The 16,998-nt window shown below is 39.0% G+C and overlaps 1 protein-coding gene across 1 annotated transcript in view; it reads left to right on the forward strand.

Moving 5' to 3' along the window:
- Nucleotides 1-16,998, forward strand: part of Htr4 (5-hydroxytryptamine receptor 4) — a 149,360-nt gene that overhangs the window by 119,085 nt on the left and 13,277 nt on the right. Inside the window, exon 6 of the mRNA XM_051163218.1 lies at nt 5,237-5,805. Within this exon, the coding sequence (XP_051019175.1) occupies nt 5,237-5,805 (569 nt within the window). The remainder of the gene's footprint in view (nt 1-5,236; nt 5,806-16,998) is intronic.

Genomic DNA, 16,998 nt, shown 5'->3' on the forward strand with positions numbered 1-16,998 from the left:
TAATCAAACACTCTCAAATAACTGATAAAATGTAAAAGATATCAATACATTTTAATGAATATTAATTAAAGATGCTCTTACATAGGAAAATATTTTAGCAAAATGTTTATTCTAAATATTATTTAAGGAAAAAAATTTCAGTCTCATTCTCTACACTTAAAAAAAAAAATCCCAGATGAAAGAATCAGACAACAGGAAAAATACGGAACACTTGTGATGGTAAGCAGAAATACAAAAGTAAAATCAATGCCATGCCAAGCCCTGTGTCTTTCTCTCTACCTCAACTGCTTCTCCAGCATCATGCCTGTCATGGCTATCCATGCTCCCCACCATGACTTTAATAGACTAAGCCTCTGGAGCGTTAAGCAAGCTGCCAATTAAATTCTTTCTCTTGTAGGAGTTGTTGTGGTCAGGGTGTCTCTTCACAGTAATGGAATAGTGACAAAGACACCTAAGATGAATAAAAACAGTAAAAGAGTAGACTTATATCTCAATCAACCTGTGATTATGGTAAATATCAAATGACTAAATTCTGTAAGGAAAATTTGCTAAAAGATACCAAATCTAGATAAAGAGCAAAAATATGCTGTGTAAACAGAGGCCATTGTATAGAATATAGTAAATAGCTTAAAAATTCATAAAATGGAAAAATATTTACCTTCTGAGCACTAATTTTTGAGACAGGGTTTCTCTGTGTAGCCTTGGCTGTCCTGGACTTGTTTGTAAAGAGTGGCTTCAAACTCACAACAATCTACCTGCTTCTGCCTCCCTGAGTGCTTAGATTAAAGGCCACCATGCCTAGCTGAGTATTAATTTTTTAAAGCTTATATAACTTTATGATTACATATGATAAAAATTAAATTTAACACAGTAGTACTTCACAGTAGTAGACAAAAATAAAAATTAAATAGATACATTATAAAGATATAAGACAAAAATTAAATATGTATACAATTAATGAAGTTGCACGTATGTTGCGCTCTCTCTCTCTCTCTTTCTCTCTCTCTCTCTCTGTGTGTTTGTGTAGTTTTCCACATCAATATTCACATGTCTATACACACTGAATAACCCCCAAAGAGGGAGATTGGGTTAAACAGCTTCTTTCAGTCAATGGCTATTCCTAGGAAAGATCCACAGCAAAGAACTTCAAAGCAACATCTTCATAGTTAGAGAAAACTGCTTTCACTCTAAAGAGAATCTAATGTATCCCAATATCAAGGACAGATGAGATTCATTTATTCTAGGAATATAATGCAATCAATGCATTTTCTGCATTAATAAATGCAGAGAACCCACATGAACCTTTTATTGCTATATCAAAAAAAAAAAAAAAAAGGGTTGCCACACTCTGATATTCATTCATTATCTTTTTTTAAACTCTCATCACTTCAACACTAGAAGGAGTTCCCTCAGTTAGATGACAATGTCAAAAGCTTTTAACAAACAGCATATTATATGTTTGTTGTGTAAAATTGAGACTGAAGTAAGAATGTCCCTTGTTATTACTTCTTTTCCTCCTCTTCCTCCTCCTCTTCTTTTTTCTGAGACAGTGTCTCACTATGTATCATTGGCTGTCCTGGAACTCATTATGTAGACCAAGGTGGCCTTAAATTCAGAGATCCACCTGCCTCTGCCTCCTGAGTGCTGGAATTAAGGGCATGTGTCATTCACTTGGCTGGCTGTTAACTACTTTTTTAAATAGCAGAATAAAATGGCATCATAATTGAGAAGGATGAAATGAAACTCACTATTTGGAAATTGCATGAGCATTCATTAAGAAAGTTAAAAGTAATGCATAGATGAAATAATAGCTAATTTATTAAAGTTGCTAGACACCTTTACAGTATTAAACTAATCCTCACCGAGTTCACCATACAGGCAACAAAATTTTGGGGGGAAAGGTTTTTGTACAGTATCACAAACAATGGGGAAAAATACAGAGGTTGGAAAGATTGCTCAGTGGTTAGGAGCACTTGTTGCTCGCAAAGGATCCAGGTTTGATTTCCTGCACCCACATGGTGGTTCACAAGCATTTGTAAGTCCAGTTCTAGGGGATTCTGACTCCCCCTTCTGATGATCACAGGCACCAAGCACACATGTATTGCAAATACACACAAACAGGAAAAACCACATAAAAATAAATCCAGTAAATTGTCTTAAGTAAAACATAGTAATGAGTGTAAGAAGATACGAAAGTTGCATTGCTGAAGTAGACTATAAAACGTAGACAAAGGAAAAGAAACTGTGTTCACCAATTGGAGGACTTATAGCAACAATGCCGATTTCCCCAATCTAATTAAAAAACAAAACAAAACAAAAACAAAAACATTGAAGCTAGTTATGGAAGTTAATGTTATTTGTAAATATCATATGGAAATATTGAGATATAAGAATAGTCACGGCAGTTTTTAAGAGACCCACAATTCAATGACTTTTGTTAGCAGGCAATCCAAATCGAATGAAATTAAAGAAATTAAAATGACAGTATATAGATAGAAAAGTCTCGAAAGCAATATAGAAAACTGAAGCACAGAGCCATGTGCATACAGTTCTCTGATATAATCAGGTTATGTTGCAATGGAACTGGAAAAGGGCGGTGCTTTCAATACATGCTGCAGATCAATGGGCTGTCCGGACTGGGAAAAAAAAAAAAAAAGAATCTTTCTTTTACTCCACACTTGTGCTGCTTGTTTGTTAACCTGACAAAAAATATGCATACCTGAGAAGAGGAAATCATAGTTAGGAAAATGCCTCCATAAGATTGGCTTGGTTATAGGCAAGTCTGTGGGGTACTGCCTTGATTAATGCATGATGTTGGAAAGCCCAGATCCACCCCTGGGCTAGTGGGGGAGGAGGTCTCACTTGTTCACAGACCTAGGGGAGGGGAATAGGGTGAAAGCAGGAGGGAGAGAGAAATGGGAGGATACAAGTGATGGGATAGCAATTGAGTTGTAATCTGAATAAATTAAATAAATAAATAAATAAATATTTTTTAAAAGTTCAGCTGTAAATATAACTATGTACCACACTTTCCCCTCCAAAGGCTCAAGGATCACTGTATAAAGAGTGTTAGAGCCAGATGTTTTGGGCGACTCCGGGAGTTGAACATATGAATTCACAGTAGTCATAACAGCATGCACAAGATCTTGTAAACTCAGGCCAGATCAAATCCCAGCACTGAATGGAGAGTTTGGCACAAAGTCTCACTCCTAGCAGTCAAACTACTGGCAATTATTCACTTCTGGGAGAGGAAGGATCAATGTTCTCTAAGAGTGTAGCCCTGTTGAGTCTGCTATGCTCCTGTGGAAGACCACAGTCCAATTTATTTTGTAAACACAAACTGGCCTTGATGGAAAATAAAAGACACAAGCTTGAGTGTAAAAGGAAAAGGGATGATCTGGAAAGGCTAACACATTCACAGAGGCAGAATGGAGAGAGAGAGAGAGAGAGAGAGAGAGAGAGAGAGAGAGAGAGAGAGAGAGAGAGAGAGAGAGAGAGAGAGAAACAGAAAGACAGAGAGAGAGAGAGAGGGAGGAGTATCAAGGAAATGGGTAGCACTTTCAATAAACCTTAACCAAGACCACAATGAGGTATAAATATCTATAGACAATAACAAGTGCTGATGGGGATGAGGAGTAACTGGAGTGCTCCTAGCTGAGCAACAGAAATATTAATTGATACAGTCCATTGGGAACCATATTGACTGTATCAAAAAATATATGGTTATAACTGAGAAGGGCATGTGGGAGGCATTAGGCCACTAAATATTCTACTCTTTGATTTGTCTAATTACTACATATGTGTTTGTACTTTATAAAATTCATTCACCCTATACATTTAATTATTGGAGCATTGTGTTTTACTTCAACAAAATATGAATCTATAAAGAAGGCTTGAAGGCTCAGGAGCATCAATACATTAAATAGAGGATTTGAAGTAAGTTTTAGATTTATGGAGGTCTTTGGTAACTTTAATGATGGGAGTTTGAATGGAATGACTGGGAATAAGACCTAAATGGAGTGGATTAAGTAGGAAATAGGAGGCAGGAATGCACATCCCTTTATTCAGTGGTAGTACATTCCAAGACACCCCCCCCAGGGATTCCTGAAACCACTACATATAGACTAAGCATACACACAAGGTTTTCCCTATACATGCATACGGTAAAATCCAATTTGTAAGTTAGGCACTGAGAAAGATCAATAACAATAATTACAATAAAGTAGAACAATTACAACTATATGCTTCCACAAAATTGCACCAATCTTGTGCTTTGGGCCACTGTCACATAAAATAAGGGCCACCTGAATACAAGTTCCTCAACAGTCATTATGATGACTAAGAAGGCTGCTAGGTTGTGTGACATGTAGGCATGCTAGACTTCCTATGTGAGACAGAGGGTGGTGTAGAATTTCTGAATGCCACCCTGGTGACATACAATTTAAAACTTAGGGATTGCTTATTTATATAATGTTTGAACTGGCTGACCACAGGTAACTAAAACCTTGGTAGGTCAAACTATGGGCAAACAGGCACTTACTGTGTTATATCCTCTATGACTGTAAAATTGCTACCTTTTCTTTCTCTCAGGCTCTAAGCCTCTCTCCCTAATTTCTCTATATCAATACTTTGACTATTGTATTTTCTAAGTGGGAAAAATGTTCATCAGTACATTCAGTAAGCAAAGAAACAAGTCTGTAAAGAGCCCAAAAAATCCCCCAAAGATCTGAGTTTAGAATGATATAAAGTGAAATTTTCAAATATTAACAAACATTATTTTAAAGTGTGGCTAAAATGAAGAACTTGAGAGGTTTTAATGCAGCTGATCTATATGGAGATGAAAAATCTGCACATAACATAAACATCTGATAGTCTTGATCTAAGACATCTCGTTCACATGTTATGCACAGTTAGACAAAGATGAAAGAATTGGTGGACAGAATTAAGAATGGGTTCTGACTACATCTTCCTTTTCTTTCTGAGATCTCACAGAGATAAGATCCTAGAACTCGGGGACATTTTCTTTTTCTACCATGAAAGTCCTATGTGCTATAAATTTGTAAGAAAAATAAAAATGTAATAATAAAGCTTATTTTTTCTTTCTCTTTCCTCTTTTTTTCTTTCTCTTCTTTTCCCATTATCTCTTTTCCTACGCTTTCCTCACTTTTGCTATTTGTCCACTGTTTCCTCCTTGTTCACCTTCCCACCCCCATTTCTCTCTCCCTCCCATTCTCAGATAGAGAAAAGGAAATCCGACCACAACTCTAACTCTACATGCTGTGTCTTCATGGTCAACAAGCCCTACGCCATCACCTGCTCCGTGGTGGCCTTTTACATCCCATTTCTCCTCATGGTGCTGGCCTATTACCGTATCTACGTCACTGCTAAGGAGCATGCCAAGCAGATCCAGATGTTACAACGGGCAGGGGCGACCTCTGAAAGCAGGCCCCAGTCTGCTGACCAGCACAGCACACATCGCATGCGGACAGAGACCAAGGCAGCTAAGACCTTATGTGTCATCATGGGCTGCTTCTGTTTCTGCTGGGCCCCCTTCTTTGTCACCAATATTGTGGACCCTTTCATAGACTACACTGTCCCCGAGAAGGTGTGGACTGCTTTCCTCTGGCTTGGCTATATCAATTCAGGGTTGAACCCTTTTCTCTATGCCTTCTTGAATAAGTCTTTCAGACGTGCCTTCCTCATCATCCTCTGCTGTGATGATGAGCGCTACAAAAGACCCTCCATTCTGGGCCAGACTGTCCCCTGTTCAACCACAACCATTAATGGATCCACACATGTGCTAAGGTGAGTGCTTAGGAAGGGGATCAGTTTGGTTTTCTGGCATTGCTCAGAAGGACTTGTGGTCCAGGTTTGTTCTACGGGGTTATTCCTGAAAATGTTGACAGGGCTTTCAAAGGCCCAAGTCCATGCTGCCATGTAGCCATGGTATGAATTCATGGGCAAGGACTCAGGCTCTGTCAGGAGATTGACTTGCATTTATATCCATAGTTCTTTGACTTTGGTTAGTGATCAAGTTAGTGACCTTTGATTGCTAACATTTCTAAGCCTTCATTGCACTTTTTAAAAAACGGAGTTATAACCACTGTATGTAGATGCCAGGGCTTTTGCGCACATCAAATGAGCTAATGTGCGTGTGGCACTCATGGTGTAGAGAGAGCAAGTGCGGTCCACTACTGTTCACGGAGAGTATTTGAGGAAGCCGCTAGGCGCATGGCCTTTTAAAAAGCAGAAAAGACGTGATGGTCACTCTCCCAGTGCCCTAATAACCATCTTTGTAATCATTGCTTCATTTACTTTTCGTCAACTATAAAAGTGTCAGTAGCACCACTACCATTCTAGTTTGACTTTGTGGCAGTAAGAGGTAAAATGTTTGTAGAGCGTGACACATAGTGTGTTCATACTAGTAGTAACTGTATTAATATTAGTTAAGCTAGTAGCACTTGTGTATTGCCCGAAAGCCTAAGTGAGATGATAAAACTAAAATACGCTGAAAAATACATGAGCAACAGTAATGTTATGTAACAAATCATATAGTGGGGTGCGAGGGTCTACCGTCATGATGTGAGTAGGAGGGACACTGGTTTGGCGTTCAGGGTAGATGTCACAGGACAGCAATTTGTAAGACGTTGAGATAAGAGAGAGACTAGAGAAGCCGTTTCAGGTATGTCGAGTAGCATGGGAAGGGAAGAGGAAGACAACAAAAATGCAGCTGGGTGGTAAGGGGCTTGCCAAGGTCACTCAGGCTGGAGGAGGTGGGAGTGACACTGAAGTTTAGTGTCATGGTGCATCCTCCCACACACTCCAGGCTTAGGCGTGAGCTTGAATTTTCCTCAACTATGAAAAGTTACAGGTGCAGAACCTGCGTCCTGTGGCCAAGATTAAATCCCAGTAGTAGACTGTCCTCCATTCTGAGATCCATCCATCCGGCTTTTTGAAGACTCTTCCCTTCTCTGAGTTAAGCATTTCTCTTTTTCTGATGATGCCAGTATAAAGTTGTTCTAGCAGCTGAGACCTGGGGGGGGGGCCGTGGGGGGCTTTCATTTGTATGCCTGAGAGAAGAGGGGCAAACTTGAATTGCTGTGGCGTATAAACAATGGTTCTCAGGGCCTTCTCCGAAGCATGAATTCAGTCTACCGGCAGCAGTGTGGGCAGCCTTGCAGTGTTGAAGTAAGGACCTCAAAGGATGCTCTGACAGCCTGGCATTCTCTTTATTATTTTGGGATGGAGGGCCACTGGGGGGAAAAAATCCAACTACAGAATGTGTGCAGAACTTGTGTGTGGGTGCTAGGAGCTCCAGCGAGTTAAGTTAGTGGTTGCCTAAGCAGGCTGTCGGCAACTTAAAACAATGTATGCTTCCAGCAACACATTAGCTAAGTCGGTCGTTTCAGAAGCTGATGGTTTTCTAGTTCAGGTGCTGCCACGGAAAAGACTTGGACACTTCCGGCACAGCTGGAGAAGGTCCTTTCAGCTGATATTGTGCTGTTCCCTTGACCCCATCCTTCGGTCACCTGTGAATGGTCGTTAAGCAAAGAGGCAGGTTTAGAGGGCTGTGAACGTACCCTACCCTCTGCACAGTCGTCCTTACATTCCTCCCTCACGGAGTCAAGAGAGCAGGAAGTTGCTTAGAGTTGTTCTGTGGGGAAGAGAGTCATGAAAGTCAGAATAGCCTACGCAGAGAAGTCACATCTATTTCTAAACTGTGGCTAACGTAGGGCAAGCCTTGCAGGTGCAAGAATCTACCTGTTTGGCTCACTGCTCCATACCAGGAACCGGCTATCTAAGGCACATAGGAACTTAAACTACTGCCCTGGGTGAACAAAATTAGTTCTTCAGGCCAAGTGTTTCAATGGAATATTCAAAAATCAGCATTGCCTTAAAAATCTCTTAAAGGCGCGGAATGTCAGTGAACAGAGACAAATTCAACAAACATAACAGTAAAATGGCAAAATAGAAATCAGCTTTTATCAGCTACCTCATCTCCAGCTATCTTCCCCACCCCCCATTTCCTAAGGCTATATAAAGTCAAAACTCTCTCCATTATTTTATATGAATGGCACTATTGTTACATATGCACTTTTCTGTTTTCTTGATCTTGTGTTTTATTCTTTAACAATAATGTTTTTGGACACAATTCCACCGAAGAATGTGTAGACAGAACACATTTTTTTTGTAACCATCTTATTTATTTTCTACTCCTAGACCAGACTTTTGGTGTTTCCAGAATTGTGGAAAACTGCAGTTTTAATGTCCTTGAACACATTTCTTTGTGCATATGCTGACATTCAAATGGCACCAGAGCTGAAATGTCTTTTAACATGCACTTTAATAACATGCTGAACATAAAACGTACCTCCCACAACACTGTATGGATAATTATCATTCATATCTGTGGATGTGAAAAGATGATTTATCTCATTCACCAATACCAAATATTATCATTTTTTATTATTTTATTACTTAAAAAACACCCATTTAATTTGCATTTCCCAGATAATTTATCATGTTGAATCTTTTTAAAAATTAGTACTTTAAAAAATTGTACTACTTATTTTAAAATGTAGTTAATTTTCCTTCTAAGTATGCACATAGACACACAGAAATAGCACTGGGCACTGTACAAGCACCATTGTATTTAGAAACAATGAGGTCTGACTTTTAGTTTTGATTTTGTCTCTTAGGAACTAAGATTACTTTTAAGTCTTTACTCATGCAAAACAAGAGGAAAAAAATGAAGTTGCCATTGACTGGCATGGTATCTATTAGCTACAAATGATTATTTAAGTAAAATGTTAAATTAAATGTATTTTAAAATACAAAAGAATGCTATGTAATACTTTCATTAATTCTTTAATCATTTCATACTTACAAAACATGTATTTTGGCCATAATCTTCCCCATTCTTCTCCCACCTTTTTCATGAACCCTGTTAGTCCTCATATCCTTCCACTGTTGTGTCCTTATGTTTTTTTCTTAATAAGCCACTGCTCATATACTCAGGCATGCAGGGCCATCTACTGGAGTGTGTTAGCCTTCTGGGGATCACAGCCTTAAGTAAAACTGACTCTCCCTCCTCCTGGAATCCACCAACTGTTGATAGCTCCTTGGCTAGAGAGGGATGCTAGCGAGACTTCCCACCTCAAAGCTGAATGCTGACTATTGATCTTGGGTGAGCGATCACATTGACTCTAGAAGGTGTGGCTGCACTTTGATCCTCTGGTCCTTAGAACCTTTCTGTCCCCTCTCCACAAAGGAGCTTGAAGCACTGGAGAGGAGGTATGAGATAGATGTCCTATTTGTGACTGAGCCTGAAGTAAACACTCTTAAGGAGCATCCTAACCCAGAAATGAAAGGTTAAGGACAGTTGGCAGGAAACAGCCATGTTCTACCCCTTGAAGTGCTCAGAGTGGGTTCACTTACCGTGATGGGTCACCACATAGCTACTGTTTGGTATAATTTAATCACACATTTGCTAATAAAAGGGTAACTGAAACTTATGGTTTCCACAAATAGCAACTATGTTAAACAGAGCGTATTTGAATGTAGGGACAACCAGGTCACCCTTATCCTGGAAAAACTGTGGCCAAGCTTGACTAAGGATGCTTTTCCAAGGAAGCATTTCAGAGGAGAGCAACAGTCCAACTGTCACCATGAAATGGCCAGTTTGCTAAAGTAAATGCTGCCTTTAGGGCAGGTTCTCTCATGATGATTTAACTTAAGATGCTTGTGCCACTTAGTCACCTTTCTGTAAAAATAAAAATAAGCTATTTTTAATACAGTATTGTTGGGTTATGGTTTCCCCTCCCCTTACTCATCCCAGATCCTCCCCTACTCACCAGCCACCCAAATATATGCCCCCTCATACAAACAGGCATGTTAAAATAATACATAACATAAAATAAAAACAAACTGGAATACGATGAAGCAAACGACTGGGAGAGAAACAGGCAAAGAAAGAGCACAAGAAACACATATAGACACAGAGACACACACATTACCAGACACAGAAATCTCATAAAAACATAAACCATAATATGGTAGAAACCATAATATATGTATGCAAAAGACTTGTCAGGAAGAAAAGAAAATAAGAATAATGCCCATGCAAAGCATAGAGATGAGGAACCTCCAGAAATGGTACCGAGTTCGCTTTGTGCTGGCTCAGCATGGGATCTGTCCTTAGAAGTAGTTTGTATACCCAGTGAGGCTGCTGGAGAGAACTGGGTTTTCCTCTGTGGTTGCTTATCAACTGGGTTGCAACTGGGTTACAAATGGGGGCCTCTGTCTGCTTCCCCTCTCAGTGCTGGGACCCCATCTGGCTTAGACAAGTGCCCAGACTATGCAGGCTGACACAGTCTCCTTGTTGTCTTTTATCCCCTCTCATTATTAAAGTCTTTTCACCTCTTCTTCCAGACCTCCTTGAGCTCTGAGGAGAGAGATTTGATGGAGGCATCCCATTTAGGACCAAGTGTTTCAAGATTTCTCACTCTGATCACAGGAAGCTTCTCTGATGATGGCTGAGCAAGGCACTGATCTATGATTAAGCAGAATGTTGTTAGGAGTCTGCTGTGTACCGTTAGTACAGTGGTCCTCAACCTTCATAATGCTGTGACCCTTTAATATAGTCTCTCATGTTGTGCAGATCTCCAACTATAAAATTATTTTTGTTGCTACTCCATAAGTATAATTTTGCTACTATTACTAATCATAATGGGCCATATATGGGTCTGGATTACCTCATTCAAGATGATTTTTTTTTTCTAGATCCATCCATTTACTTGCAAATTGCACAATTTCATTTTTAACAGCTAAGTAATATTCCAGTGTGTAAATGTACCACATTTTCTTTATTCATTCTTCCACTGGTGTACATCTAGGCGGTTTCCAATTTCTGGCTATTATGCATTGAGCAGCAATCTCTATTGTAGGATATATAGTCCTTTAGTTTTTATTTATATAAATATTTATATCAGCCATAGCTCTCTGTGTTTGGTTGTTTTTGGTAACAAATTCTGTGTTTTTATTTTTATAATGTTTTATTTATTTTTTTTAAATTTTATATATGTATATATGTCTATATATAAATTTTTATTTACAATGTATTGTCTTAGTCTGCTGTATTCTCTCACTGTGAAGAGACATCATAAACATGGCAACTCTTACAAAGGAAAACACTTACTTGGGGCTGGCTTACAATTTCAAAGGTTTAGTATATTATCATCATGGTGGAAAGCATGGTGGCACACAGGCAGACGTGGTGCTGGAGAGGGAGCTGAGAGTTCTACATCTGAGTCAGCATGCAGCAGGAGGAGAAAGAGCTACTGGGTCTGATTTGGGCTTCTGAAAACCCAAGACCCTCCCCTATTCCCCTAGTGACATACCTTCTCCAACAAAGCCAGTCCTACTTCAACAAGGCCACCCCTCCTAAACTCTGTCAAGTAACACCACTCCCTAATGGCCAAAGCAGTCTAATTATGAGTCTACGAGGCCATTCCTATTCAAACTATCACACTCCAGTCCTTGGCCCCATTGGCTTGGAACCATAGCAGAATGCAGAAATACATTCAGTCCAACTTCAAAAGCCCCCAGAGTCTATCACAGTCTCAACACTGCTTAGACGTCCAAAGTCTCTTCTGAGACTCATAGTGGTGTATTGACTGTAATTCCCTGTGAAGTCACAATAAAAAGCAAATCACGTGCTTCCAACATACACTGGCACAGGATACACACACACACACACACACACACACACACACACACACACACATTACCATCCAAAAGGGAGTACAGGTTATATAATGGGGAAGTTCTGGACCAAAGTAAGCTCTAAAACTGATAGGGCAAACTCCGAATTCTGCAATCCATGCCTGATGTCACAGTGCTCTTCAGATTTCCACCTCTTTTCACCTTTATTGACTGCAACATGTATCTTGACCATATCCAACCCCTGCACCTGCCGCTAACTCCCCACAGGACCACCCCAACACGTCTCACTACCGACATCATGTCCTCCATTTAAAGCTTTTTAATTTTTAACCCAAGGAGATCAATTAGTGCTGCCCATAGGTGTGCAAGAGGCTGTTTCACAACTACTTCTGGCTCTTACATTTTTTTTTTAAAGTATGATCAGCAGTTTACTTGCACTTGAATTATCTCATAACCTAGTAAAACTGACTCCTGGGCCCTATGCAGCAAGTTAGGGCCAGAGAGTAAAATGATATTTCTACCAAGACAAATTTTCCACATCATAAACTGTAACAGCCACCAGCTCACATTTGCACTGATTAGGCTGCCCAGTGCCTGGCAGCATTGCTTGTATTTCAGGGCTTCTAGTTTTGACACATACTTTCAGTTTTGAGGTTCTGACAAAGTCTCCATGAGGATAAATATTAATTGTGCTTTAACTGACAAATTGTACTAGAAAACTATTTTTGAAATTTTGCCTTGGTATAGTCGTGCTTCAAGCCAGATGCCTTTGCACTTGAGAGATGTGATACAACCACATAGCTTTGGCTTGTGACCATAATGGCTAGGTGACAAGTGGTAGAGACAAGTCACACTGATTTGATCTATGGATCCTTGGCAGTTTGATTTTTGCCAATATAATGCATGTCTACCTGGGATAGATAGCTCTAACAGTAGACAGAGCTAGGCAACACAAACAGATTTGTCTCTGGTTTACAGTTAGATGAGCTGGTTGTCCCACCAGGTTTAGATCTCTTTCTTGCATTCCTAACCTCAGGTACTGAAACCTAGGATACTTACTCAGTTCTCAGTTCTTAGAAAGGCAAGAAAATCTTCCCAAAGAACTTGCTATCTAGCTTGGTTCTTGAATCTTATCCTTTATAATCTGGCCCCAACACTCCTGATAGATGGGTTTCCATTGTCTAAATATCTCCACAAATATAGTTTATATATGCACATATATATGCATATATGTGTATACATTATATATACAAATACACATACATTATATATAAATAGTGTGTGCATATATATACATATACATTCTATATACACATATATATTCTATATACACATAGTGTAAATATGAACCACATGTGACTATTAACATTTTAATATACAGAAAATGAAAGACAAAAAAAATTTCCCTGGTAGCACTGGCCCCATTCTCAGTACATATTATCCACATGAGTGGCTTCTGCACTGAACGATGCAAGTGTAGAATATTTCTAACAGTGGTGAAAGCTCTGTTAGAAAACATAGTTTTAGAGACAAACAAGGGTTTTCTCTGGAAGGAGATACAATATATTTTTCTCTTAGACTTAACAACTCATGTTATCAGCCAGAGCTCAATCTTAAATACACACACACACACACACACACACACACACACACACACACACACACACATCATAGCTATATGATATGTATATTAATCCTTTATATTTCTAAGTTTTAGATTTGTATACTAATGTTTGTAGAAAATCAGAAGAGGAAAACCTGAGACCAGGAAGAAAGTAAAAATGGAGAGGCAAAGAGAACAAGGACCTGATCCTTATCCCCATACAAAGCAGAAGAAATTAAAATTTCTCATAGTTCTTGCCCCCCTTCCCCCTTATAAACAATTCTCAGAACTTACACCATGTTTTCTGTATCTTACATTGTGTTTTCTGTTAGATCCCCGTCAGGCTGTCAATCCAAGAGAACAGGTAACTGTCTCTTTAACTTCCCAAGATTTCCCCAGAGTGTAGAAATATTTGCTGGGTAAATGAATATTCTATGGTATCAATGAATTGTGTGCTAGAGCAAATTTTTATACACTTGTGTGTGATTATTATTAAAATCATTAATTTTCACCATGAATCCATTTACCAACATTTGACCTCAACCTACCAGATTTCCTTGGGTCCCTTCTTAAAATAAAGCTTTTCTTACTTTAAATTGGAAGATTTTACCCATCCCCCCCCCTCCACCCCCAGATGAACAAATAATTTGGATTTGGTTTCTTTGGGATCCTGAGAGACTCCTTCTAATGTTGGAAAGCTGTTTGACATTTAAATGACATTTTTATAGCTTCTACCTTGAACTTTGGAGGTTACAATTGAAGTCAACATTTACTCATTGAATTGAGCCAAGGCAAATTTAATGTGTTAAATTGAGGATGGATGTGGATGCCCTTGATTTTCTCCCTTAATCTTCTTCAGGGTCAGCGTAATTTATAGCTCAATACAAAATAAATATATTGGGCTACTGGTTCAGAGGGCAGGAAAAACTGCCATTAAAGGTACTAAATTATAAAGCCTTTTCGTCCCATCTATCTCTGTTATCTGGTAGTTTATTGTTGTTGCTCATTGTGTACCTTTATATAGAATAAAATTTAATTACTATCATAGAATTTATATTTTTAAGAATTTCATGTATGTGTACTATATTTACATCATGTATATCTCTTTCTTCCCCTTCTCAAACTCTTCATATCTCCTCCAACAACTCTCTCTCAAATTCACACGCACACACACACACACATACACGCACACACACACGTATATGTAAATACCACTTTCTGAGTCTGTTTAGTATTGCTCATATGCACATGAGTTTACGGCTGGCCACTTGGGGTTGGCTAACCTATCAGGGGGCTTGTCCCTGAAGAAGACTGACTCGCCCTCTCTTAGCAGCCACAAATTACCTGTAGATGTTTATCTTAACAGGTCTTGTGAGATTTCCACCATCTATGTTAAAACATGAACTAGTATTGTCATTATGCAAATTGTGTTTAGCAACCATGTTGGTCATATTTCATGGGTTCAACTTTCCTGCCATACATAGAAGACACCATCTCACAGAAGGTTCCCTGATTCTCTGGCTCTTATAATCTTCTGTCCTTTTCTGAGCCTTAGGTGTAGGGTTATGTTGTAGATGTATCAGTTGGAGTTGGGCATCCAATCACTTATTTCCTTCATTTTGGCTAGTTTTGGCTTCCTGTGATGGTCTCTATCTGCTACAAAAAGTAGCTTTTTTTTTTTTTTTTTTTTTTTTTTTTTTGATGAGTGGTTATATCTCTACTTATCTGTAGATATAAAGATATATGTAGAATGCAGTTAGGAATTTTACTGGTTTGGGAAAGAGGCCATCAATCTCCTCTAAGGTCTATGACCACACCAACCCTGGATGTTGGCTAGGTTTACAGTACCAGGCATGAATTTCATCCTGTTAAGTATGCCACAGGTCCAGCTAGATGGCTGCTGTTTAACTTTAAGGTATTGTGTCCTGATTACAGCCTTGAGGCTATCTTACCATGCTAACCATTGTGTGTTCCATAGGCTTTCCAGCTCATGGGACTATTCATTTCTTCTCTTTCATGTCCCCTTCCATAGGACCTTCAGACACTGTGGGAGCTGGTCCTAAAGGAGGAAGCTTCCAAGTCAGTTCCATCTCAAGTCCTTCATGTTCTTTGTCTGAAGTGTATGGCCAATATCTTTGTTTGTAAGACCTTATCTTCTTGTTCTTGAAGGCAGCCAAGAGCAATGGTAGTAGCTTATATTTGCATGTCTTTTGGACTCTCTTGATCAACAACTTGAAAGGAAGTTTTCTATCCCTGGTACTAGGGTGTCTTGTTAGCTAATCTATGGCTTTCATGGGTATCATTGTTATCCTAAGTGGCCTAAATTCACTTAAACTATGTGTAATATATATACTTATATATTTATATATAATACATACATATATGTTTATATATAATACAAATGTATATATATATAAACATGAATGTATTAATTATTTTTCTACTGCTTTAATGAAGTACCACAACCAAGGCAACCTATAAAAGAAAGCAATGATTTCAGCCCATGATTTCAGAAGGTAGGATCTATGATTTCACAGTGAAGGTGTGGCAATGGGAACATCTGAGAGCTCATTCTTAAAACTACAGGCTGAAGGCAGAGGGCACACTGGGAACGAAATGAGTCTGAAGCCTCAAAGCCTGCTGTCCCTCCAGGCTTGCATGTCTTGGATCCCCAAGTTCAGGTCCTCAAATTTAGAATGCTTATCCAGTTCTTAGTTCCTAAGAAGTTGGGGAAAGTGTAAACAATTTCCAAAGCCTGCTCCCAGTGATAAGTCTCCTCCAAAAGGGCCACACATTCTAATCCTTCCCAAATAGTTCCGGAAACTGAGGACCACATAGTCAGACATTTGAGCCTTTGGGGGGCATTGTCATTCAAGGAACGATAGTAAAATGTTTCCCTATGGCTTTTTCAAATGTCTTAGAGATTATTTATTGTTCCTCCCTCCTGCATCCTTTGTATTACTCAGCTTTCCTTCCCATTAATGTCTGTCCTGATTTTCCCATTTATAGCCAGTGTCCTACCAATCCCCATCTCTAGAAATCCTTCTATGCCCCCACCCATAGTCCCTTTTTACTTTCATGGTTTCATTGATTACTCCAGATTATATTCTCACATCTAAAGAGTCAGAAGAGATGGCTCAGAGGTTAAGAGCACTGTCTGTTCTTCCAAAGGTTCTGAGTTCAATTCTCAGCAACTACATGGTGGCTCATAAGCATCTATAATGAGATCTGGTGACTGCTGGCACACATGCAAGCAGAATATTGTATAAATAATAAATAAACATTTTTTTTTTAAAAAGAGAAAAGATTCGGAACAAGGAACCACAAACGAGGGAGAATATGTAGTGTTTATTTTTGGGGATCTAGGTTACCTCACTCAATGTGTTTTCTAGTTTCACCTATCTACCTGAAAATTTTGTGATTTCATTTTTTCGCAGCTGAATGGTATTCCATTATGTGTACATACCACATTTTCACTATCTATTCATCAGCTGATTCATATGTAGGTTGTTTCCATTTCCTAGCTCTTGGGAATAGAGCAACAATGAACATGGCTGCCAGGTGTCTGTGGGGCAGGATGTCCAGTCTTTTGTGCATATGCCAAGGACTGGAGTGCTATAGCTGTACCATATGGAGGATCTACTTCTAGGTTTTTGGGAAGTCTCCACTTC

This window comes from Acomys russatus, chromosome 20, assembly GCF_903995435.1.
Source record: "Acomys russatus chromosome 20, mAcoRus1.1, whole genome shotgun sequence".
In the NCBI taxonomy this organism is placed as follows: domain Eukaryota; kingdom Metazoa; phylum Chordata; class Mammalia; order Rodentia; family Muridae; genus Acomys; species Acomys russatus.